This window comes from Globicephala melas, chromosome 10, assembly GCF_963455315.2.
Source record: "Globicephala melas chromosome 10, mGloMel1.2, whole genome shotgun sequence".
NCBI lineage: Eukaryota > Metazoa > Chordata > Mammalia > Artiodactyla > Delphinidae > Globicephala > Globicephala melas.
Window position 1 is genome coordinate 89,808,007 of NC_083323.1, and position 27,893 is coordinate 89,835,899.

Sequence of the window (27,893 nt, forward strand, 5' to 3'; positions counted from 1 at the left end):
AGATCAACATCAAATACTATAATTCTGTCTAGAATTGACCTTGATTTCTGTGGTAGGGGCACTTCCTGATCACCTCCTATTCACCCCATTGGGGAGGGAAGAATCCTCCCCCTAAATAGCATAAGAAGGCTGAATACGTGGGCAGATGAGACTGACAGCAGTTTATTCATCACCTGTGCTCACAGCCCAGGGGACCAGAGCATGCCATGCCTGGCCCTGTGGGGTTGCATTGAGGAAGAGAGGGAACAAGCAGGGTCTGTAGCAACAAAGCAGTGAGGTGATCTACAGGAGGATGTGATTACTGGTCTGAATAATGTTGAAAGCTGGTAAGGAAGTGAAATCTGTTAGGCTGAGGACCGAGTGGAGTGCAGCTGGTCTGGCTAATAGGGAACTAGCTAGGAGGGGACGATATCCCCGTGTGGGGAACATATCTGACAAAGGAAGCAGGGAAATGTGTGGTCAGGCCCTTGGGGCCCTGTGACACTCAAGACGGAAAGGCAGCACACGAAATGTTAGGCCTTATAATCCAGGGCATAAGATGGGACAGGAATAAAGTATGTTCCTCTTTCACGTCAGCAGCTTTGCGCTGTTTATAGCCTCATAGCATGTGTGGGTCACCGTATGTATTTTTTCAATCCCGTTCCAAAAGCCTTAAATTTAGTGTAAATTACCGCAAGAGTCTCATGATAGGTTGAGTCTCACGATAGGTCAATCCCAGGATTTAGGTGGAAATGCCATCTTAGGTATTTTAAACGTTATTTGGGGTAAGCTATGTCAAAGACTGCTGTCCAGATGTTTTTAAACTGTTGAGATGCTAAGGAAAGTCATAAAATTAGTAGTTCTGTTAGCGCCAGTAGGGGGCTGTATTCGTGCAGTGGTGAGGGTAAGAAGTGAGGGTTCTGCTGAGCCATGATTCCCTTTACCTCTCTGTGTCTTCACCCTTTAGTCAATAACATACAAGAACTAGCTTAGATAAGTCTATAGTCTGTTTATCTCTAAAATGACCATGATCATTTAAGATAAATAGAAATATTTTATTTAGTATCTATAAAGTCTAATGCTTGAGAGTAATTACAGACATACGTCGGAGACACTGCAGGTTCGTAAAACAAATAAAGCAATAACAAGTCATGTGAATTTTTTTGGTTTCGAGTGCATATAAAAGTTTTGTTTACACTGTACATTCCTTGTACTGTAGTCTATTAAGTGTGCAATAGCATTATGTATAAAAAACAATGTACATACGGTAATTAAAAAATAATTCCTTTGGGAAAATGGCACTGATAGACTTGCTTGACAAGAGTGGCCACAAACCTTCAGTTTGTAAAACATGAAGTATCTGTGAAGTGCAATAAAACGAGGTGTGCGTGTCTCCCTTACTAACCCATGAGCTCCCTTTCTTAAGCAACTTGGAATGCCCATTTCCTGGCACATAAAAATTTCTTAACAAATGATTTTCAAATGAACAAATAAACCTAGCTGAGCAAGAGATATTTGAGGAAACTGTGAGCAATGCCAAATATTTTGTGAGTGCTCTATTACCTCAACAGCCTAACACTCATTACTAACTAGCTGGTTATACAATTAAAGTACGTAACTGGGGCCCACTGTCAGCATTAACAAATAGCACTTTGTCATTCCTTGGACTCTTTACGTCGCTATTTTCTTCTCATGTTGATAACCTGCCTGTCCACCCCAGCTAAGATCTAGAGAAGTCTAGTTAGTCCCATTCGAGACCTAAAGTCTTCACTTTGTCTCCTTTTGCAAGGATACTCCCGATTTCAACCAGGTACCAGAAATGTCAGATGAAAAATGGCACAAATGTGAATGATGACAATAAAAGTTTATAAGCTCCTAAAATAAAGTTATAGTGCCTAAGAGCTGAGTCAACTGACAATGTTAAATGGAACATTTTACAACCAGTCCTGGGATAATGATAAAAAGAAAAAAAAAAAGAAGGCACACAGAACATGAAGAAGTATCTAACAGGAAATGGGCCCAAGATCAAGCTGAGGCTACGTGATTTTATATGAGCATCTCTAAAGAGGGGAGAGGTGATAGCCTAATTCTTACGGGTGCCTCCTCTGTGCCTAACCCTTGACTTCTATTATCTCTTTTACTTCTCATAACAGCTCAGTGAGAGAGGTACTGCTGTCATTTTAGAGAGGAGAAACCAAGGTTGAAGGGGTCCAGTTGAGCAAATGCCCAACAACAAAGCTATTAAATAACAGAGACTTCAAAGTCTCTCTGATTCCAAAGCCCATGCTATTTCCATCGGGTATATCTTTTTATACCCAATGCTATCTCTTTACATAGACACAATCGCTCTATACATATAAAACAAATTTAAGCTTCATGAAGAATCTCTCTCTCCAACTTGATGCTAGTGTTTGTTCCAATGTTATCAATTCTGGTGACGGTTCTCTTTACCACAAAGCTCACCATGTAAATTAGCTATACAGTCAATGTTAAATTATAGCTAAAGAAGCCCAAAATATGGCGCTGGAATGAGCTCAGCATTAGGAAGAAAGCTGAACACGAAAATGGTATTTAAGAAAGAATACTAGGGCTTCCCTGGTGGCGGCGCAGTGGCTGAGAGTCCGCCTGCCGATGCAGGGGACACGGGTTCGTGCCCCAGTTCGGGAAGATCCCACGTGCCGCGGAGCGGCTGGGCCCGTGAGCCACGGCCGCTGAGCCTGCGCGTCCGGAGCCTGTGCTCCGCAAACGGGAGAGGCCACAAAAGTGAGAGGCTCACGTACCGCGAAAAAAAAAAAAAAAAGAAAGAATACTACTCTATATAAAGTAGATAACTAATAAGGATCTACTGTATAGCACAGGGAACTCTACTCGATACTCTGTAATGGCCTATATGGGAAAAGAATCTAAAAAAGAGTGGCTATAAGTATAACATTCACTTTGCTGTACATTTGAAACTAATGCAACATTGTAAATCAACTATACCCCAATAAAAATTTTTAAAAAGAAATAAAGAAACAATAGAGGAGTATTATCAGGAGTCTGAACAGGTGGTACGGCACTCTTTCGTTTTATTTTTAAAATAATTCCGCTCACAAAATATCCTGTGTTACTCGTAAATTTCCACTGCCTTTAACTTTCCTAGTACGACATCCTCCTGTCACCCCACATGCACATAATGCCAAGTCACAGTGCTTCTCATGCGTGCCCACCCCGGCATCCCCAGTGACAGAGACGCAAGCACACCGTCATGCCCGGGGGATCTAGCGCCATCTCCTGATAGGCTGGTATTCGCTGTAATTGCACAATTTCTTGGAAATATTATGTATTACCTTTAAAGATCTTACAAAATTGATATTCTTCTCCCTCAGCTGACTTCGTTATAGAATAAAGATAGTCTTTCCAATTACTTGTTATGGACCAAAATGCATGCTCCGGGAAGAATTAATGCCATGTTAATTCCGAGGCTTTGCATACTCTGTGCAAACTCCTTTTACTCTAGCCAGAGAAACACGGTGATAAAATGGTATAATCGCATGACATGCAAAGTGCTTATGTGAAATGAAAAGGACAAAAATATGAGTGGGATATTAATTCAAGAGAAATAAGGAAACAGGACTGTTTGAATAGGCTTAGCAGGATGGCTTAGTTCTTCCTGAAAATAAGTGTGATGCTATCTCAGCGTACCTTGACCTCTCTACCCTGACTCCCCCATTCAAGTACAATCAACTGTGTAGTTTCTGTACACACACACACACATTAAGAGGGTTACACAATACCCGACAGACAGACATAGAGGGAAACATTCAGGGAAATGTCTCCTAAATATCAGATAAAGGCAGCATGTCAATATAGCAATAAAACCATACATTTCTATTGTAACGGAACACAACTTAATAAAATGGGGAAGTAGAACTTACAAAATAGCTTTAAACTCAGTACCAGATTTCATTATAGGTCCTAGACTATAGTGGACACAAGCTAATTTTCATGGTTGTCCATAATAATAGTCATTGGGAAGTTAAATGACAGAAGAGAAGCAGCTTTAAATGGGAAATGGCACAATTATTCACAGCTGTCATGCTTATGCACTTGCTGACTATCAACCTTGAACAGAGCATTTAATTCAAACCCCATTTAAAAGTATACACTGTCAACGGAGAGGCCAAGAACCATATTCTAGTTCAGGAAGCAACCCATAACCCATGTGCGAAAGATGACACTGAAGATCAAGTCTACTGGGATGTAGACAGATTGCTCACAACCCAATGTAGGAGCCGCTCCTGTAAAAAAGCAAGGAAATGCCCAGAACCTTGGCATCTGACTGTTCACAGATGATCCATTCCTGCTCTCATACTGCATAACATTTTGAGGGGAAATATTCTGCCCATTCAGAACAGCAATTGAATTTAAGTTCTCTCTCTGAAGATAGATTTCACCTTTTAATCAATCTTTTAAACTTCTGTAATGCTATATATGTGTGATATATTTGTTAATACTAAGATTCCATTGCTGTTTTTAAAGTATTGCATAAAAATAAGTGCTGCATGTATAATATATATGATATAATACATCATATTTCATGTAATGTATTTGATGATATCTCAAAACCAACTGAAGAAAAACTGAATGTGTGTGTAAGACATAGAGATAATATGGATATAGATACGTAGGTGTAGATATGAAAAGAGAGTTCTAGCAAAGACCAAAGCAAAAGTCACAACTTAGGAGCAAAGTAAAAGAAATTACCTGAATCCTAATTAGTTTCATATATACTCAGTTGGACATCAAAAGGAAGTGAGGATTCCTTACTTAGGGGTATTAAACCGAAGGAATCACTCATCAGGTTAAAAGAAAATCTTCACATCAACCAGAGACTGCAAGTATTTGACTGACAGGGTCTGTGATATTATAACAAGGTAACACTGGATCATCTTATCTAAGTTGTCAAAATAAAGTAATATCTGACATCTACATATATTATCTCACTAGTCTTACAATTAGCACATGCAACCAGCTATCTGGTGATGGTAAATATTTTTCATACATTCAATGTATATTTACCAAACAATCCCTATGGGGGTGCCAAGCACTGTTCTAGATATTAGACATATAAGGATGAAAAAGACAAATGTGGTTTCTGCAAATTAATAGCATAATCAGGGTTACCTGATTACAGCATAATCAGGGTTACCCAGTTACCCAGAAGAACCCAGCTCTTCTGACACCTATATTGTGTTATGCAAATCAAGTTTTTTTGACCTTCAAAACATTTGGCCTGCCTTGCTTATTATTTTACTGTTAATTACAGAATTAAATGAATTTTAACTCTGAGTTTCAGATGTGCTTTTTTGCTTTGTAGATATTATTCAAGCAAATAAAGCTCTATGAATTATGGCATGATAAAATATTCACAGAAACTTACAACTCCACAGTTGAATAACAATTACATTTGTTCCAAACAGGCAATTGGTTTCCAAACACATTAAACAAAGGCAATTTAGAAAGTTTCTTCTTCTTCTTGGCATCATTAACGTTGTTGAACGTCCTGGGATTCTGGAGTGTTTCACAAAGGTAAGTAAGTGTGTGGTAAGATGAACAATTTCTGAGTCCATGAAAGAGTGATCTGGGAGCCATCACTGAGCCAATGGGAATCCTGTATTCCATGACTGGACCAGTTAGCATATTAGAGAAATTTAACAGATATTCGGAGCAAGAAATTTCCATTTAGACTTCACTTTTTCTTTTCTCTCTTTTTTTTTAACATATTTATTGGAGTATAATTGCTTTACAATGTTTAGTTTCTGCTGTATAGCAAAGTGAATCAGCTATACGTATACATATATCCCCATATCTCCTCCTTCTTGCATCTCCCTCCCACCTTCCCTATCCCACCCCTCTAGGTGGTCACAAAGCACTGAGCTGATCTTCCTGTGCTATGCAGCTGCTTCCCACTAACTATTTTACATTCAGTGGTATATATATGTCCATGTCACTCTCTCACTTCGTCCCAGCTTACCCTTCCTCCTCCCCGTGTCCTCAAGTCCATTCTCTGCATCTGCATCTTAATTCCTGTCCTGCCCCTAGGTTCTTCAGAACCTTTTTTTTTTTTTTTTAGATTCCATACATATGTGTTAGCATACGGTATTTATTTTTCTCTTTCTGACTTACTTCACTCTGTATGACAGACTCTAGGTCCATCCACCTCACTACAAATAACTCAATTTCGTTTCTTTTTATGGCTGAGTAATATTCCATCGTATATATGTGCCACATCTTCTTTATCCATTCATCTGTCGATGGACACTTAGGTTGCTTCCATGACCTGGCTATGGTAAATAGAGCTGCAATGAACATTGTGGTACATGACTCTTTTTGAATTATGGTTTTCTCAGGGTATATGCCCAGTAGTGGGATTGCTGGGTTGTATGGTAGTTCTTTTTTAGTTTTTTAAGGAACCTCCATACTGTTCTCCATAGTGGCTGTATCAATTTACATTCCCACCAACAGTGCAAGAGGGTTCCCTTTTCTCCACACCCTCTCCAGCATTTATTGTTTGTAGATTTTTTGATGATGGGCATTCTGACAGGTGTGAGGTGATAACTCATTGTGGTTTTGATTTGCATTTCTCTAATGATTAGTGATGTAGAGCATTCTTTCACGTGTTTGTTGGCAGTCTGTATATCTTCTTCAGAGAAATGTCTGTTTAGGTCTTCTGTCCTATTTTGGATTGGGTTGTTCGTTTTTTTGATATTGAGCTGCATGAGCTGCTTGTAAATTTTGGAGATTAATCCTTTGTCAGTTGCTTCATTTGCAAATATTTTCTCCCATTCTGAGGGTTGTCTTTTTGTCTTGTTTATGGTTTCCTTTGCTGTGCAAAAGCTGTTAAGTTTCATTAGGTCCCATTTGTTTATTTCTGTTTTTATTTCCATTTCTCTAGGAGGTGGGTCAAAAAGGATCTTGCTGTGATTTATGTCATAGAGTGTTCTTCCTATGTTTTCCTCTAAGAGTTTGATAGTGTCTGGACTTACATTTAGATCTTTAATCCATTTTGAGTGTATTTTGTGTATGGTGTTAGGGAGTGTTCTAATTTCATTCTTTTACATGTAGCTGTCCAGTTTTCCCAGCACCACTTATTGAAGAGGCTGTCTTTTCTCCACTGTATATTCTTGCCTCCTTTATCAAAAATAAGGTGACCATATGTTTGTGGGCTTATCTCTGGGCTTTCTATCCTGTTCCATTGATCTATATTTCTGTTTTTGTGCCAGTATAGACTTCACTTTTTCCATTGGTCCTTATAATAAAATAGTTCTTTGCTCAATTCTAAAACAAGATTTTTTTCTCCACCATATAGTACCATTTTAGAGTTAGAAATAACCATATCAATAATAAGAATGAATGAGTCATTATCATTAAAAGCAAATATCATTAAACAAATAGCTAGAAATCTAATGATGCTTAAGATTTGGATTCCATTCAGGCCTTTAAATCAGCAGTGACCATTTCAAGGTCAATAACAAACTGTGCAAAATCATTTAGCCAGTCAGTCACCTGAGACCATTCAGTGGCTTAATATATATTATCTACCATCCATCCACTGCCAGCCTGTCTCCCTCTCACTGACGTATTCTTGGATGGCTGTGTTCTTTTGAGCAAATTCTCTAACCTCTCTGAGTCTCTGTTGATAAAGGACCAAGTGTGATGTCTGCCACATAGCAGGAACTAAACAGATTTTTATTTTCCTCACTTCTTTTCATTCATTCATCTATTTAGTATCTCATCTATTGCCACTTATTCCCTGCCTGAATTATTCTTTTGTTCATCTACTAAATCTCTTTTGGAACATCAGTCATGTGATAGGCACTGTAAGAAATTAGAAGGACATAAAGTCAGTATCAGTATATGTTTAGTGTCACCTATGTCCCTGCTCTCATGGAGCTTACGGTCCAGTATAAGAGAGGCACTTAAACCTCATGCAAGACAGAATTAATGACAAAATCAAAAGTTTTAATGGCTCCCTGAATTTTAAAATTTCTTACCTTCCAAAGTGTATATTATCGAAGTGACCCTCCAGGATGCATAATTTCCCTAAAATGCCTGTCTCATTCTTAGATTGAAAACCAAATTAGAAAGTCAGATTCTTGCAGAAGGATTCAACAGAAATGTCCCCAGCTTTGCAGCAAAATGTGTTGGCATCAAAAACTGAAATTGAAGGCAAGACCTTTCTCCCCTCTGTCCATCACCTCCAAACACGAGTGGTGCCCATCCACTAATTCTCACAAACCTGCGTTGTTTCTCAATTTCAGTTACTCTCCCACTGTAAGAGTTGACCCTGTCTTTCATGAAGTAGTTTAAAAGGCAGTCTCTAGAGGCAGCCCAGTTGAATCCAGTCCCACAACTTAGCTGCACAAACTTTAAGCTGTTTAACCCTGCTAAGTCTCAATTTCTACTTTGTAAAAAGGAAATAATAAGAATGATAACTGTGTCAGAAGGTTGCTGTGAGGATGAGTAAATTGCCAGAGTGTTAGCAGTAATAATAATGGCTTCATATGTTGCCTTATGCTCCCTTCTTTTTATTCTTTATCTAGACTCATGCTGAGATATGGTTAAGATGACCATGATTGTGGGCTGAATTCAGGTAGAGCTAGTGCTGGAACCAAAAACCTACTAGCTCAGGGACTGACTCATTTATTCATTTATCCATTCATTTAACCAACATGTTAAGCATTGTTCCAAGCACTAGAAAAATAAAACCAAAGAAAACAAAGTACTGGTCTACAAGGAGCTGGCATCTAGTACTCAGAATATTTAAGTATGATTCTTCTGTGACTGTCGAGCAAGTGAGTTACTGTAAAGTGAGAGATGGTAGAGTTGGGGTTCAGAGAAGGAGGCGAGAATAAAAAATACAAAGAACCAGAGATTGGAGGAACCAAAGATGGAAGGAACTAAGGGATAATGTAGGGCTTATTCAGAAAGAAATTGGAGTCTTACCAAATCTTCTCCATCTCCTGTATACTTTCTTTTCTCCTGCATACTTTTTGAGGGAAGGTAAAAAAGAGAGGGTGAAACAAAGCAGGAAGGAAAGAAATTAATTTTCCATGTGTTGAGCATTTCTGTCTTAAGCAGCAGGTTTGTCCCCCTCCCTGTTATGGAGATCATACCATTCCACTTTATAAGTAAGAAAACTAAAGTGAAAATCGAACCAAGTAAATTGACTAAGTTCACACAAGTAGGATGCAAACCCTACTTTGTCTCCAAAGCCCATACACTTCCTCCTAGACTCTGCTGCCTCTAAGTGCCATAGAGGAGCCCTTTTCCTGCTCCCTGACGGCCCCTTAACTCTCGTGGGGGAGGAAACCAGTCCCTTCAGTTCAGCTAACTATACCCACCACCACCTGTTGGTCGGCCTCCACAAGAAAAGAATGTGTGTCATGTTTCACAAGAAAGGAGAATCTGAAAAATTTGCCTGCAGAGGTTAAGTAGCTAGAACCAACTACATTAGTTCAAAGGCACACATTGCCTTGGGTATCTATTTCCCACTGGGATCCAAGGGGCCAAATCAAAAGAGTTAACCAAAAAACTATCTGGAATCCAAGGCATCGACTGTCTGCAGTGAGAAGTGCATGATTCCAGCTTATTTTCTATACTGATTGTTTCTGTCAAACCCTAACGAACAATAGGATGCAAAGAAACAGGGGAAAACACAGACATCCCAGGGACAGCATTATTGAAACATATTATTTATAAGTCAGATGGTGTTTGATCTTAATATACTTCCAATCACAATCCAATTTTTACCAAACCCAAAGGTGTATTTGTTCAGAGCCAGATACTGGTGACAAATCTATCAAGAATAGGACAGTCCCAAGTTATTCTTGTCCCCAAGATCTTGACACCAGTGGATTAATGATGAAACAGCAGCCTCGCTAATATACAGGTGGAATTAGGTTTGTGTTAGCACCTGAGGGCACTCTACCATCCAGTTTATATTAGTGTGCAACAATCCTGGTGTAAGTCCTAGAACCAAACTAATCTTGTAGGGGTCAGTAGGAGATCACTTAACTGAGTATAATTAGGACTGTTCCATGAATGTCAGTCCAGATGTACCTTCCATTACAAACAATCCCCTTCCTCTGCCTCTGTCTGTATTAGAGTCCCCCTCAATCAAATCTGAAATAGGGCAGTGGTGACATGACACACCTGCGGCTCTCCAGGCTGGGGGTGGAGGAAGTAGGTGGATGAAATGTCTTTCCTTGCTGAAAAGTATCATACAAACACCTCTACAGTCCTTACTATAACTATGTATCCTACATCAAATGCTAAAATAAAGGGTATTTACAGATGTTTATGGGGGGAGAGAGCAGAAGCGTATTTGTTATTACAACTTGACACCACCGTCCCTCCAATGTTGTAAAACACATCTTACGAAGTTGATATCATTGTGCTTATTTTGTTACTGATACCAGTAATCTTTTGTGCATAACCTGCAATGATTATTGAAAGAGACGTGAATCAGAGAAAAATGACCGGTCATTCAAGCATATCCTTTTCTTACAGTTATCGCTAGCAATATATTAAGAAGGAAAAGAAGGTAAAACTCTCTAGCATTGGAAACTTTCACAAATCAAAAAAAGAAGAAATGTCTGACCTCAAAGACTTAGGTGCATTTGATAAAATTGAACTTATGGCCCTTGACCATTTGTTCATTCAACCAATATTTATTGTACATCTGCTATGTACCAGGCACTGATCAAGGAATACAGCAGTGACTAAAGCAGTCTGAAATTCCTCTCCTCCTGGAACTTCTTCAAAAATGTTTAAGAAGTAAGTTGCCTTTAGAGGCAGCGTGCCATAGAGGGAAAAGGCCAGGACTCTGAATAAGAGACTTCTGGTTTCAAACCCAGGCTCTGCCAACTATTACTCATACAAACCCTAAGCAACTTATTTAACCTCCTAGAAGTTCAGTATTTCTGTCTGTGAAATGGGGATGGTTCCACCCTTCCAGGGTTAGAGTGAGAATTCGGTACGTTAGGGTGAGCACTGGACCCTAGCACGCTGCCTGGCACTTAGAAGATTTTCCTTGAGTCAAGGATAGAGGGCACACATTTTAGAAATATGTTCATGGATTTTTTGCTTTGACAGTGGTGTTTTCCACACAGTCTCAGCACCGAATTTACAAACCCTCAGTGCATCTGATGAATCTTTCGAGTCCTGCCGCCATGAAATCTACAAGGTTGATAATTCCAGACTTTCCAGTTCTCTCACTGTCAGACTCACTGCAGGTTGTAAAAGAGCGCCATCTAAAGGTCCTCGTGAGGCACCTTAATATGTCCTAAAACTCCTTTGGTCGTTTTATAAAGACTGTTCTGGTGAGCGGTGCTCTTAAATAATCATCACTGTTGTGCCAGTATCTATGGGCCTATAATAAAAGTAAGACAAGCACAGGAGGAAGGTAAATGATTTATCAGGTCCTCTACATCTGGTCCTAAAAAAAGCTTTCTTTCTTTCTTTTTTAGATATTGTAATCTAAATCATTTTAATGCCCAGAACATCAGCGGAAGTAATCTTGAAGAAACATTTCCCCTCCATGAAAAGTCTCTGAAATTTTATGGCAGTACACAGGAATTTTCTTTGAGTATTGATCTTTGGGAAACAGCCCTGTGAAACTCTGTTTGACTCAACCTGTCTTATGAGCAGAGTATTCACTGTTTTCTTTGGCTAGATACTATGCGTTTTCGTTTTAGGGCTAATATGTGTGAGGGTGGCCTTATGAATATTATCTGTGTCCTTTACAAAGACTAATTATGACTCCTCTAGTCATAATTATGACTATTACGCTTTTGCATTAACATGTTATGCCTTTGAATTAATGAAGTAATTTCAAAGTCTAAGTAATTACTCTATGACAACAAAACGTTAATATTTCCTATGCATCACAATATTTTAAAACTTTTTACAATGGTTTGGCCATTATAAGCAACCTATATGACATTTTTTAGTTTTCATGTGTCCTTAGAATCAAAATAACAGTATGTTAACATTCTTTCTTTCAATGCATTTATTGAGTACTTACTGCATGTCAGGCATAGTGATCATATACTGTCTATGTCAGAGTAAATAATAAACCTATACACAATTTCACTATACTTCATCTTGCTATTACACTATCAAGTTATGAATTAAGGAAATATTCTCTGAATCAAAGAGCAACACTACTAAAATAGAGGTCCTTAACAAAAAGAGAATATTCGCATACTGAAGAAACTGTAAAATAAATGGAAATGATGGAATTATTGCGATTGAAGGAAAGAAGAAAATTAAGGAAGGTTAAATGAGTGTTGGGGGAAGGGCAAGTGACCAAATCAATCAGGAATGCTTAAAGAGATTCCCTAGTCCAAAGGATGTCTTTTAGTCTCCACTGCTACCAGTTCAGACGCACTCAGAAAATTATCTTCTAAAAGAGATTTTTCCCGTATGAGCAAACAAATGTGAAAAAAACTCATTTAAACAACAACAACAAAAAAGGCAAATACAACTAGTGTCCCAAATCTTTGTAGCAGTGCTTGTCAAAGTTTTGTTAAGGACCCCCTGCTTCAGGCACCTCTTTCTGGCCCCTACCATAGACTGCTTTAACCCAAACCTTTTTCCAGGAATCGGCAGTTCTAACAAAACTTCCCAAGTCTTCTTACGCTCCCTGAAATCTGAGCACCACTGCTTTAAGGGACAGTTCAAGCTGGATAGGAGAGGGGTGTTTATCAGTTGATTGCAAATGATTCTGCAGTTAAGCACCTCCCTTGTGACCTAAAATATTTTAGATCTGTAGAATAAAAGATTTACACATCTTGATTGGGTGTGATATGCATCTTTAATTGCAAAAGAACAGCTGTAAAGCACCAGGTGTTTCTCTTACTCAAACTATTTTTTGTTTGTTCTGAGGACAAATGAAAAGACAAACTCTTACAGACAAAAATTCTTGCCCCGTAACTTTTTCAAATCCTTCTTTTTTCAGCATTTGTTCTCTGACGAAACACTGAGGCCGGTCCTTGATCTTCCTTAGAATCTTTCTTTGCTGCAAAACGCTAAATGCCAAGTTTGCGATTTGGGTTTAATGAACACCCCAAAGATCAAGAAACCTTTAAACATCTCGTCTCAGTACAAGTCAGAAGCTCTAACGGTCCCTCTCACCATTAGAAAAAGGGTTTGCCTTATTTTGTTGTTCCCCCTCCCCACCGCCCCAAATTTGCCTTCCTCTCCTTAATTTCTACATCTTAATAGAAAAAGGTGCTCATTATGCTTTCACTCATCCTTAGAGATGAAAAGAGAGCTACAGGATTATAAAGATGACCCTAAGCGAACACCAAAAGAGCTTAGAATTCTCACATCGGGGCTGACACTCATGATTAGCTAAATTGCGGGAACTACACACGCTTCCATTGGAAACAGGATGCATTCATGCACTAGTTTCTTGTCTAGTGCTTAGCAACATTATCGCTGAGCACCTGGAATAGTTTAGGCATTAAGTGTAATTGGTTTTGCTTTACATAAATCTGTAGCTTTGTAAATAAGCGGAGCATTTCAGCCTCTCTGTAACACCAATTAACTTAAAGAGATGCGTTGTCTGTAGGAGACTGCTGGGTTCTGTACTGTATTTCTCCCGTAATGTGCTCATTGGCTGGCAAAGTTCTGTGTCCCTGCAGTGTTGCATTGACTCCCAGTCACTTGGTGTCAAGGGTCTGTACCCAGCTACTCATTTGCTTCATTTTTCAGTTGTAAAAGATTGGGAAAATGGAGTCTTCCCTAAGAAGCATCTTCGGTGCTCTATTTCTGTCCACGAGGGAGACCTGAAAGGCAAGGTACTTGAAAATGTTTTCTGTGACCTGCAGAGCACAGATCTAACCCCAGCTGAGTCTATCCATAACTGACGTCCACATCTCTTTCCTCTTTCTTTTTTTCTTGTAACGCTTCAGTCCAATGCAGCCAAAAGTCACTGCATTGAGCCTGTATACAAAATTAAGAAAACCATATTCTTATTATGTAAATTTGCTAGTGAAAATGTTTCCATCAGTGGGACTTTTTTTAATAACACTCAGAAATCTGCTCCTGGGAGTTGGTAAATTTTTTCAAGCTTCTGGGATATTACCCCTCATCTCTTTACTCGGTTTAATCCCTTCTCTCTCATATGCCCTTCAGGTAATCTTGATATATATCATTCATTCCATAGCATTCATTCCACTCTGGCCAACCTCTAATTCTCTTGGTTTCTGAAAGTGTTTTGTCGACTATCAGAGTAACAGTATCACCAAAATACAGCTCATGATTCCAAAAAGTTTCCCACTACTATTATGTGATTTACAGATTGAAGGAGGGAGAACCACCCCTTCTGAAAACTGTCAGGATCCCTTGTTGGATGAGAAAAGAGCTTCAGCATTAGGACCGTGAACCAGTCCGGCGGTGGGCACAGCCCATCGCCACTGCTAGAGAAGCTGACATACAATTACCGGTCACAGGCTTATGGGTAAGGTTCTTAAATGAAATCAACAGCCAAGTGATGACAGCACACAGGTGCTGCTAACATTCAGGTCTGCTTGTAGAGAACAGGGAAATGAAAGGACCCACTCATAATAACAACCCTATACAGTTTACAAGTTGCTGTCACATGTATCGTCACATTTGGTTGGCACCAATCCTGGGAAGTAGGCACATTTTGGCATGCCCATTTTGTACATGAGACATTGCAGCTCTGAGACATTATCAAGAGTCACAGAGATACTGGATGTCACAGGACTAGAACCTCGGTCCCTCTGTCTCTAAAGAGCCAGCCCCTTCTACAAATGACACTCATAATGTCACCAACACTGGCTCATCCCCAGCCACTCAGGTGAAACACTCTCTAAATAATCCAAAAGGGAACAAGAATGAAAAGAAAGACCACACTGGGGTCAGAGACTCTGACAAAATGGTTACCCAAAACAGCATGTTTCTAACATCTCTTTCCCTGCCCTCAGCTTTGTCTGTGGAGCCAGGCACTACCCTCATGTGGACTTTAGGCTGCCAGAAGCACCCTACTGAAAAGATCTGCCCAGACTGACCGCACTGGGGTCGGGAAAGAGGGTCTTGGGCTCAAAAGCATCCTTTCCTTCCCCTTTCAACAAAATGCCCTCAGATGTGCTATAGTCAATTCCAAACTGCTTAGGAAAGAACGGGTTAAGAAAAACAGATTCACCCCCCAAAATGTGATTAAGATTTGTGAAGGCTCCTGTAGTACTTGCTGAGTACAAGACACTGTTCTAAGTGTTTTTATTTAATATTAACCCATTAATCATCACAGTAACTCTATAAGTACAATTGTAGACCCCATTTTACAGGTACGAAACATGAAGCACAAAGGAGTTAATAACTTTCCAGGGACTTCCCTGGTGGTCCAGTGGTTGAGACTCTGTGCTTCCAGTGCCGGGGGGCACGGGTTCGATCCCTGGTCGGGGAACTAAGATCCCACATGCCATGCGGTGTGGCCAAAAAATAAAAATAAATAATTTTCCAAAGGTTATACATGCAGCATGGACAGAGTAAAAGTTTGGACCTAGGGATCCTGACTACAGATTCCAGGGCACAGCTGCCTCTCAGTAAAGCTGTTGTCTACAATAGATTTTTATGTATTCTCGGGGCAATTCCATGAAAGACAATGCCTTAGCCCAAGGGATTTCAGTCTCTTTCTGTCCCAGCACAAAAGACCGTGACTTCTTCCATCAGTCGTTGCTGGATGGAAACAACAGGTACTTTTAACACCCCTAGGTAGTGCCCCCTCCCTCCCGTTTTGTGAATAATTACTGTTCTCCTGCTTACACCCAAAGGCATGACTCTAAGGGCAGAAGTTCAGACTCTATGGTAGTGAGTGGGTACTTCTATCTCAAAACTGTTGTAGGAGGGCTTCCCTGGTGGCGCGGCGGTTGAGAGTCCGCCTGCCGATGCAGGGCACGCGGGTTCGTGCCCCGGTCCGGGAAGATCCCACATGCCGCGGAGCGGCTGGGCCCGTGAGCCATGGCCGCTGAGCCTGCGCGTCCGGAGCCTGTGCTCCGCAACGGGAGAGGCCGCAACAGTGAGAGGCCCGCGTACCGCAAAAAAAAAAAAACAAAAAAAAAAAACTGTTGTAGGGATCCTTGTAGGGTGTTCCTTAAATCACAAGGTAAGCTGTCTGTTCCTCAAATGACAGTCATCATTAGATCAAGATGGAGCCTTAGATCAACTAGTCTCTCCACTTCCTTAGCCTCTCCACAGACATTCCTGGGATGCCTCCAGCCCTGCTCTCCAGTGAGCTTAGTGGAAGTGTCAAAGATAATCAGGGATCGTGATGTCAAGACCCAGCCTCTCCGTCTCTCTCTGCCTATCTCTGTCTCTCTGTCTCATTCTCTCTGTCTCTCAGCGCTCTCTCTCTCTGGCTCTGTGTCCCACTGAGGTTGTCTACAGTAGAATGGTTGCTATTTGACAGCCAAGATCTTTTCCCCAAGTGATACATTGTCACTAGTCTACTCAGAGACTTTCCTAATTACTAAATAATAATAGCACCCAAACCTTAATCTATCACCCATCTTAGACAGGTTTGAATCCATTTACTGGCTGGGAATCAGGTTGTTGCTTCAGTTTGCTAAACCACAAGTGACCAAGTCTCATATAAATACAGTAATGAGTCAAGAGCCTATGACAAGTGTCTATTACCATGGTAGCAGCAAGTCAGGAGCACATTTAATGACATTTACGCAAAGAGCAAGGTAACACTGGTACCAGGGATATAAGAAGGAGAAAAATGGAATCAACGGGCGGCGGAAATTTGGCAAAAATCAGGGGGAAGTCACCATAACATTGAAGAAACTACCAAGAAAGCACACATGTCGTCATCATGTCAGTTTTCATTTTCCCAAAGCAATCTCTGGAAGCAAAACGAGAAGGCAAGTCGAGAGAATATGCTAAATTTTAAAATAAGAGAAAGAGCTCTCTGTCAGAAATGCCAGAGAGGAAGTGCGAGCTTCAGAAGCCAGAGCAGTGAGAGGCCATCTGGAGACACTGATTTCCCATTTTCGTGTGATACACTGCACAGCATAGGTGCCTGGATTCCCATGAATTCATTAGGACCCCCTAGAGCAGACCCCATGCTTCTTACCACATTCCCACGCCTCTCTTACATGAGTGAAACCTTCCTGACCAGCTTCTACGGCATCTCCGTAAGTGCAGACTTCTGTCTTCATGCAGCTTGTACAGTTCTGCCTTACTTCTTTGCAGCCAACCACGCCTGAAAGACAGGAACAAACAAGATGGACAAGTGTGGCAGTGAATGAACCATTTTACTGCAATTGGAAGTTCACGGAGAATAAATTATCCTCTAGTTCAAGCTGTCCAGTAGTAATTCTCATTAATAATAACACTTCGACAACAGTCTGCCTCTCACAATGACAGTGAGTGCTGGAAACTTTATCGTTACTCTCGAAGCAGGAGTCACATCCCAGACGGCCGGCCCAGATCACCATATGCAGCTCACAAGAGAAGGCTTAAATTACCAGAAAGCTTGACTGCATAACTGTCCATGAAGTTCACTGGCTAGATGAGCAGGTGGAAAAAATCCAAGGGCTTCTCTCCTTCCAGCTTTCTCTGCTGATCCATGCTACATCGTAAATGATTTTTCACATTAATGAGTTCGTCTAGCTAAAAGGATACTCTCCTCTCTTCTTGCTTCATCGACGATATCTCTTTTACTACAGGATCTTTATTTCCTACATGTGGCCACAAGATAATAGAGATGTGGTCCATGAAGACAGAGATTTTTGTGGAGATCTACATCTCCACATATGTACTTACACATACATATACATATACTTACATGTACAGAAGGAGGGTTCCAGTCAGTAGCTGACGCTACTGTGCTTCTCCATGTGGGCTTTATGTTGTCTCTCTATATGGGCTACTCTGGGCTTCTTTGAAGCTTGATGGCTGGTACCCCAGGGCAAGTATCCCCGCAAAGATATAAAGCCAGGCAGAAACAATATTGTCTTTTGTGACCTAGCCAGGGGCTATGCAGCATCACTTCTACTGCGTTCTATTTGCTGAGGCAGTCAGAGAGTCCTGTTTAGATTTAAAGAAGGGAAAACAGCTCCATCTCTTTGTGAGAAATAGCAAAATTCCAGAAATTTACTTGGGACCCCAAATGTTGCTGTGGACATTTTTAGTCTAAAGAGGCACAGATATCTGTTAGATAAACAAAGGGCAGAGGCGGAAGCATTTCAGGTAACGTTAGGACGACGCATAAGCACCATGGCAAAGTGTGAAACGGAACAGCTTATTCTGCAAACTGCAAGTTGTTTGGACTTTTTTTTTTTTTTTTTTTTTTTTTCTGCAGTACGCGGGCTTCTCACTGCTGTGGCCTCTCCTGTTGCGGAGCACAGGCTCCGGATGCGCAGGCTCAGCGGCCATGGCTCACGGGCCCAGCCGCTCCGCGGCATGTGGGATCCTCCCGGACCGGGGCATGAACCCGTGTCCCCTGCATCGGCAGGTAGACTCTCAACCACTGTGCCACCAGGGAAGCCCTGTTTGGACTTTTGACAGGAGCAGTTGTTTGACTGGAGCACAAGATTCAAGGGCAGAATAGTACGACAGATTGGTGTTTCAAAAAGAACACTCAGTCAAAAATTGTAGAGGATACATTGGTAGGGGCTAGAAAGAAGTTAGCTCAGGATGGTGACTGTGTGTAAGTGAATATTGGTAAGAGATAATGAGGTCTGAGGTTAGGATAGCAGGATGGGGATGGGAAGGGGAAGAACATAGGACATTCAAAGGCATAATGATAGGAAGAAACCATTTATTGGATTTCCACTGGGCATTTAATTATCTCAGGTAGCTCTCACAGTAACTCTATGATCTGGGAATTATTACTGTCTTTATTTTGTACGTTAGGAAACTGAAACAGAGAGAAGCCAAGGTACTTACCCATCTTCCCCACAATTAGAACCAGGATTCATAGAGTCCAACACGGAAGCCCGCACATTTAAGCTGTACTGATTGGATGTGGTGGTGACAAAGGAAAACGTGTCCAAGATCATTACCAGGTTTCTGATTCAAGCAGCAAAGTGACTGTTAATGCCACTCGACTAAAGAAAGACATACAGGAGGATGGGGGACTGGGATGGTGGAAAGGATGTAAACATGTTTGTACATAATGAATTTGACGTGTCTGTAGGGAGTTGAGTGGAGATTTCTAAAACCCTGTTGGTGATCTACACAAGGCATGATGGGTTTTGTTCATACAGAAGTGAATCCGATGTTTAAAAATCTAGTTGGAGACATTAGATGTGAACAAGTAAAATTAAACAAATATTTTAATAGCAACTTGAGACAATACTATGAAAGATGTCATAGGTCAGCACACAATTAGTTTCTATCTTAATTGAAAGTAAAATAAGGATCCAGAAAAGGAAGAAATCTTGATAGGTTGGGGTGATAGGACCATGTTTTACTGAGGAGGTATAACCTGGATCTTCAAAAATGGATAAGGATTTGGATAAAGAAAAGAGAAAACGGAATAATACAAAGGTTTTGGATGAAGCCAGAGAAAAACTCATAGCCCACAGTGCAAGTGTTTTAAAAGGGAAAGCTTTGAAGGCAATATAGGAAATCAACACCAGAATGCCAGAGTTCTAACCTGTGGGGCAAGATATGCTGCCTCACTGAGTCTCAGTTACCCCGACTGTAAAATGGGTATTTCAGTTACGGCCTCAAGGTTTTTATGAGGATTAAGTAAGATAATATATGTAAAGCAACAAGTAAATGTTTATTACTGTTTTATTTTTTAAAAAATGAATCTAAGTCATCAAACGTTTATACTTAAAAGGACATTAAGGAACATCTAACCAAATTTTTATTTTATAAATGAGGAAATCTAGGCCCAGAGAGGTGATGCAATTTTCAAACAGAGAAACACCTATTTAGCTGGTAAAGCTTCCAGGAGTTCTGACACTCAGTCTGGCTCACTGGAGTATGGATTCGCCAAAGAATTATTAGGGAAGAAGCCTCCATAGTCAAATGCTGGATTTAACAAACAATTTAGTTCAATGTCTTCAGGACTTCTCAGAAGCTTTATTATATATATTGGGAATTGCTAAGAAATGGATTTGCTATTCAGTGTTTTCTAAATTCATGTGGTCACTCAGTCCTTTGCTCAGAGAATACTTCTCAGCACTGGTATTCTTTGCTATACATTGGAGATGCTGGTAGGGTAGAAAATACATAGGCTTTGTGATCAAACAAAATTGGATTTGAGGGCTTCCCTGGTGGCTCAATGGTTGAGAGTCCGCCTGCTGATTCAGGGGACACGGGTTCGTGCCCCGGTCCGGGAAGATCCCACATACCGCGGAGCCGCTGAGCCTGCGCGTCCGGAGCCTGTGCTCCGCAACGGGAGAGGCCACAACAGTGAGAGGCCCGCGTACGGCAAAAAAAAGAAAAAAAAAATTGGATTTGAACTAAGTATCCATCAGGCAGTAGCTGGGCAGCCTTTGACATACTATTTAATCTCCTTGAGGCTTAGTTTCTACATCTGCAAAATAGAGTAAGAACATATACTTCACAGGACTTTGTACATCAACATATATAATGAATGTGGCAAAAACCCTGAGACATGATGATAGTCAATATAAATCAGTCACCTGCTATTTTTTCCTCCTCTTCAATCAGCAAATACTCATTGGATATCTTCTATATTCCCCAAACTACTCTCAAGTATATATTATTTAATATTCTATTTCTCACTCTTAGAAAAATAAAAAGCATTTAGTCTTTCCTATTTGTTTTACTCTAAAAAAATGTTTATGCATTAATACCAATCACCTTGATGCCAGACCTTAAATTCTTCCAATTTGGGGACTAGAAGAGATGGAGAAGTAGAAATCTCATTTATGAGAACAAAAAGTCCCTTGATTCATTGTAACAAGTCTTCATGGAATTTGGAATTTCTCCAGATACACAGTTAACAAGTTTCCTCTTGCTTGGTACTCATAATTGAACTATAAATGAGTTACAGCTTCATACAGATAAACACTATATAAGATGGAAAGAAACTGTGATGGTTAATTTTACATGTCAGCTTGACTGGGCCATGGGGTGCCCAGATTAAACATTATTCTATGGATGTCGATGAGGATGTTTCCAGATGAGATTAGTATTTGAATCAGTAGACTCAGTAGATTGTCCCCCCACGATGGGGGTGGACATCATTCAATCTACTGAGGGCCTGAATAGAACAAAAAGTAGAAGAAGGGATGATTCATAACCTCCCTACCTGCCTGCTGATCTGGGACATTGCTCTCCTGCCCTTGGACTGAGACTTACATCATTGCTCCCCTGGTTATCGGGCCTTCAGACTTGGACTGGAATTATACCACTGGTCCTGGGTCTCCAACTTGCAAACAGTAGGTCATGGGACTTCTCAGGCTTCCTACTTGTGTGAGCCAATTCTTCATAATAAATCTTCACATGTATATCTTAATGGTTCTTTTTCTCTGGAGAACCCTGACTAATACAGGTTTTGGTACTGAGTGTGGTTCTAGAAGAACAGAATATTAAGAATGAGTTTTCTGAATTGGCTCCAGAGTTTATGGAATTGGCTGTCTAATGTGATTAGATTTAAAGTTGCTAATGAGTTTTTCTGGTAGTAAAGAGAGGGCTGAAAGTCCACGGCATGATCTGGCAATAGACATATGCAAACCATCTTCACTGGGCACTCACTTATAAGAATCAAGAAGCTAGGTAACTCTGTGCACTACATAGGATACTTTCATTTTTTTAAAACGAATGAATACAATGACATTGGTTGCTTCTAATGTTGCTGGACAAAGTAGTGTAAGAAAAGGATGAACTCAGGGGTCTAAATTCCCAGTTCAAGCACCACATAAACAACCTAAGAGTTTCTTTGTGTGTCCTGAGGGAGATTCTTGTTTCCTGGAGCTGCAGGGCTGACAATTTGAAAATCAATGCAGAATCATCCTGGGAATGAATTACGATGCAATTTGTTAACGTCTGGGCATTGATCCTGGAAGCTGGGATGGGGTCATCTGGGAAGACCCTGAGGGAGCTGGAGACATGGAGCCTCTAAATTCTGATGAATCTTTGTCAGTGGAAGAGGTCTCCCCACCCCCCAGTGGAACTAGCCTCTCCAGACCTTTCCATCTCAGTCTGAGGGGATTCACCCTGCATTGCCTGAGGAAACTGTTAAGGCCTTTCCCTGAGGCAGCTGCCAAGCAAGACAATGCTGAGTATCCTCAGGACCCACCCCTACACCCCTCTTCGCCTCTAGACCTGTAACTGGACTCAAGTCCTAGTAGACTCCTAAAGGGGAGGTAATGGACTACACTCTAGAAGAACTACATGAGTTTTCTAATTTATACAGTCAGGAAAACAGGGAACATGTATGGGCATGAGTATTAGGAATATGAGATAAAGGTAGAAGAAATACAAAGTTGGATCAGGCAGAATTTATTAATATGGTTTCACTAAATCAAGATTATACATTAAATATTACAGCTCAGGAAGTTAGAAAGGGTTCTAACAGTTTGTTCAGTTGGTTGGCTGAAACATGGACCAAAGAGTGGCCCACAGTGAGCAAACTGGAAAATCCCAACCTGCCTTGGTTTAAAGTATAGGAAGGGATTCAAAGGCTTAGAGAGAAAGGTTGGAATGTTAGTGTGGATTTGTCATTTAAGACCTACTCACCCACACTAGAAGGGCCCGGAAGACATACCTTTCACCAATACTATGAGAAATAAGGTAGTGATGGAGCCCCAGCGTCCTTGAAGAACTCTGTGATCACTCTTCTGTGTAGGCCAGACCTTACACTGGGAACTGCAGTCACTGAATCAGGAAACTTAAATGCAATGGGAGTGATTGGACCCCAGGGTGACAGAGGCCAAGCGACAGCACTCAACCACCAAAGGCAGGGGGAGCCTTCTTACCACAATGGACAGCAGAGTCAAAGTAGCAATCAGGATAGCCTGACTCATGCAGACCTATGGCACTGGCTAGTTGATCATGGTGTTCCCAGACATAAGATGCTAAATTCGTACTTAATGTGTATCGGCAGAAAAGTTCTAGGTCAAGTGGACACAAGTTTAATCTGAATCATAAAAACAGAGAGTCACAGCCATCTGAACCATTTCCAGGCTTGAGCCACCTTACAGACCCAGAACCACTTGGATGAAGTTGGTGCGGGGCAGGTTCCCTTGAGAAAGGACCCCAGTACACTACAGAAATATACTGTTAATTTTCCTCCTAGGCCCCCCCAAAAGGTACCTACTGCCTTTTACCAGAGTACTTGTACACTGGGGATAAGGAAATGATCAAACTTTGGGGGAACTACTGGATACTGGCTCTGAGCTGACACTGATTCCAGGAGACCCAAAACATCACTATGGCCCACAAGTCAGAGTAGGGACTTATGAAGGCCGGGTGATCAATGGAGTTTTAGCTCAAGTCTAATTCACAGTGGGTCCAGTGTGTTCCCAAACTCACCCTGTGGTTATTGACCCAGTTCCAGAATGCATAATTGGAATAGACATACTTAGCAGCTGGCACAATTTCCACATTGGCTCGCTCTCCTATAGATTGAGGATTATTATGGTTGGAAAGGCCAGTGGAACACATTAGAACTGCCTCCACATAGGAAAACAGTAAACCAAAAGAAATACTACATTTCTGGAGAGATTGCAGAAGTTAGTCCCACCATGAAGGGCTTGAAAAATGCAGATATGATGATTCTCACCAAACCCCATTTAACTCTCCTATCTGAACTGTGCAAAAGACAGATATCAACACACATACACACAAAAATCAGTAAAACACGAAGGAAGATGCCAAGGAAAGAAATGCAGGACAAAAGACCTATAAGACTAACAGGAAACAGATAAAATGGCATTAATAAATCCCTCCCAATCAGTAATTACTTTAAGTGTAAATGGCTTAAATTCCCCAATCAAAAGACGTACAGTGGCTGAATGTATAAAAAAAAAAAAGCAACTATATGCTATTTGTAAGAAACTCACTTTAGGTTTGATACACATACACTGAAAGTGAGGGGATGAAAGAAGATATTCCATGCAAATGATAACCAAAACAGAGCAAATGTGGCTATACTTATATCAGACAAAATAGACTTTAAGTCCAAAACTGTCACAAAAGGCAAAGAAGGACATTACATAATGATAAATGGCCAATTCAACAGGAAGACATAACAATATATATATATATGTATACACACACACACACACACACACACACACACACACCCAACGTCAGAACACCTAAATATATGAAGCAAATATTGACAGAACTGAGGGAGAAATAGACAAGAATACAATAAAAGTAGAATACTTCAAAAATCTACTTCCAGTAATGGATAGAACATCCCAGTCAGAAGATCAATAAGGAAACAAAGGATTTGAATAACGCTATAGACCAAATGGACCTATACCAAACATTGCACCCAACAGTAAAAAATACACATTTTTCTCAAGCACACATGGTTTTTCCCAAGATAGATCTTTTTCCATGTTAGGTCACAAAACAAGTCTTAACAAATTTAAGAAGATTGAAATTATGCCATATATCTTTTCTGATCACAGTGGAATTAAACTAGATACCAATGGCTGAAGGAAAAGTGGAAAATTCACAAATGTGTAAAAATTAAACAACACAGTCTTGAACAACTATTGTATCAAAGAAAAATTTAAAAATAAAATTAGAAAATACCTCAAGACAAATAAAAATGAAAACACAACATACCAAAACTTACGGGATGCAGCAAAAGCAGTACTTACAGGGAATTCATAGCAATAAATGCCTACATTAGAAAAGAAGAAAAATCTCAAATAAATGATCTAACTTTACATCTCAGGGAATTAGAAAAATAAGAAAAAACTAAGCTTAAAATTAGCAGAAGGAAGGAAATAACAAAGATGAAAGCAGAAGCAAATGAAATAGAAAATAGAAAACAATAGAAAAAAATCAATGAAAGAGTTCATTTCTTGAAAAGGTAAAAAAAAAATTGACAAAACCTTAGTTAGACTAAGAAAAAAAAGAGAAGACTCAAACAGAATCAGAATGAAGAGACAATACAAGTGATGCCACAAAAATAAAGAGGATCATAAAAGACAACTATGTACAATTACACACCAGCAAACTGGATAACCTAGAGGAAATGGATAAATTTCTAGAAACATACAACCTACTAAGACTAATTCATGCAGAAGTAGAAAGTCTGAAGAGAGCTATAACTAGTAAGGAGGTTGAATTAGTAACTTAAAAATTTTTTAAAAATAAATCAATAAATAAAATGTAAAAAAATAATAAAAATTAAAAAAAAAAAACTCCTAACAAAGAAAAGCTTAGGACCAGATAGCTTCACTAGTGAACTCCACCAAAAATTCAAAGAAAAATTAACACCAATGCTCCTCAAACTCTTCCAAATACATAAAGAGGAGAGAACACTTCAAACTCATTTCAGGAGGCTGAAATTACTTTGCTAGCAAAGCTAGTTGAAGACACAACAAGAAAAGAAAATTATAGGCCAATATTCTTGATAAAAATAGATGCAAAATCCTCAACAAAATACTAGCAAAACAAATCCAACAGCACATTAAAAGGATTACCATAACCAAATGGGATTTATCCCTGGGATGCAAGGATCGTTCAACATATGAAAATGAATTAATTTGATACAACACATCAACAAAATAAATGATAAAATCACACGATTATCTCAATAGATGCAGAAAAAGTATTTGACAAAATTCAACACCACTTCATGATAAAAATTCTCAACAAACTAGGAATAGAAAGAAATTACCTCATCACAAATAAGACCATATATGAAAAGCTCACAGCTAACATCAACTCAGTGGTGAAGAACTGAAAGCTTTTCCTCTATGATCAGGAACAAAGCAAGGATGCCCAGTCTCACCACTGCTATTCAACATAGTATTGGATGTCCCAGCCAGAACAAATAGGTAAGAAAAAGAAATAAATGGATGTCCTAGCCAGAACAAATAGGTTAAAGAGAGAAATAAAAGTCATCCCAATCAGAAAGAAATAAAATTGTCCTTCTTTGCAGATGGCATGATCTTATATATGGAAAACCCCAAAGACTCCATAAAAAAACAAAACAAAACAACAACAACAATAAACTGTTAGAACTAATAAACAAGTTCATTAAATTTTCAGGATATACCATCAACATATAAAAATCAGCTGCATTTCTATACACTAAGAATGAACTATCCAAAATTAAGAAAACCCATTTACTATAGCATAGAAAAGAATAAAACACTTAGGAATAAACTTAACCAAAGAGGTGAAAAAGTTGTACACTTAAAAATACAAATCATTGATGAAAGAAATTTTTTAAAAGACACAAATATATTTATTTGTAAAAAACAAATAAAAGACATTCCATGTTCATAGATGGGGAAACTTAATATTTTTTAAAATGTCCATACTTCCTAAAGTGATATGCAGATTCTATGTAATCCATATCAAAATCCCAATGGCAATTTTTACGGAAATTTTTAAAAATCTAAAATTCATTGGAACCACAAAAGACCATGAATACCCAATCAATCTTGAGAAAGAACAAAGCTGGGGGAATCACACTTCCTGATTTCAAAATATATTACAAAGCTACAGTAACCAAAACAGTATGGTTTTGACATAAAGACAGACACACAGACCAATGAAATGGAATAGAGAACCCAGAAATAAATCCACACATATTGGGTTAGCTGATCCTCAACAAAGGTGCCAAGAACACACAATGGATAAAAGATAGTCTCTTCAACAAATGGTGTTGGAAAAACTGGATGTCCACATAGAAAGGAATGAAGCTGGATGCTTATCTTACCCCATATGCAAAAATCAACTCAAAATGGATTAAACACTTAAACACAAGGCCTGAATCTGTAAAATTCCTAGGATAAAACATAGGGGAAATGCTTCATGACATTGGTCTTGGCAATAATTTCATGGATATGACATCAAAAGCACAAGCAACAAAAACAAAAATAAAGTAAGACTACATAAAACTAAAAAGCAACAAAATGAAAAGGCAACCTATCTGAAATTTCAGATTTCAAAACTATAGTTAAATAATCTGCTCCAAATCTAAGATAAAGAACTAACATCTTCTAATTCCCACCTTCTTATTGGTTGTGCTGCCTCCTTGTGATGAACCCAAGTTAATAAAGATCAAATATCACACACATATGCTAAATTTTTGTCTTGACTTTGAGGATATATAATAGCTCTCTGTCTTTGGTATCTGATACAAGGAAGGCATATGTCCAGAGAAAATCCCAGAGAACTAGTATCTTCCTTGGACTTTATTCTTCATCCCTAAAAAAATTTAGCTCCTAGGTACAGCTGAATTGGATATGGATGAGGTTTAAACAAGTGGAAATAAGCACTCTTCTCACCCTCACATGTGCCGATCATAGGTGGAATTACTTCTATGCAAAACTAGTTTACTAAAGACATGGTAGCTAGAAATGTAATAAGAAAAATTAAAAGAAATGAAGAAGGAAGGAGGGAAGGAAGGAAGGAAAGAAGGAAGGGAGGAAGGAAGGAGGGAGGAGGGAAGGAAGGAAGAAATGAAAGAAGGAGAAAAGGGAGGAGGAGGGAGAGGGAGGAATAAAGGAAGAGAAAAGTTGACCCTTCTCAGCAGAATACAGAACATTTCAATTTAGTTAGTTTGGTGTTCTCATAAACCCATGAAGAATGGAGCCAATTGTCCATTAAAGATTTATCAGCCATTCCTAATCTTCAATGTGCAAAGTGTCCTTTGGAGGTTTCCCTGTACTAGTTGATGAGGATTACTCTTCCTTTCAAAGTGATTTATG

General features: G+C 39.6%; 1 protein-coding gene across 1 annotated transcript in view; it reads left to right on the forward strand.

The window, feature by feature from the left end:
* SLC15A5 (solute carrier family 15 member 5) overlaps window positions 1-11,640 on the forward strand; it is a 91,178-nt gene extending 79,538 nt beyond the window's left edge. Inside the window, 2 exon segments of the mRNA XM_030841294.2 lie at window positions 5,442-5,550; window positions 11,493-11,640. Of these exon segments, the coding sequence (XP_030697154.1) occupies window positions 5,442-5,550; window positions 11,493-11,640 (257 nt within the window).
* The last annotated feature ends 16,253 nt before the right edge of the window (window positions 11,641-27,893 follow it).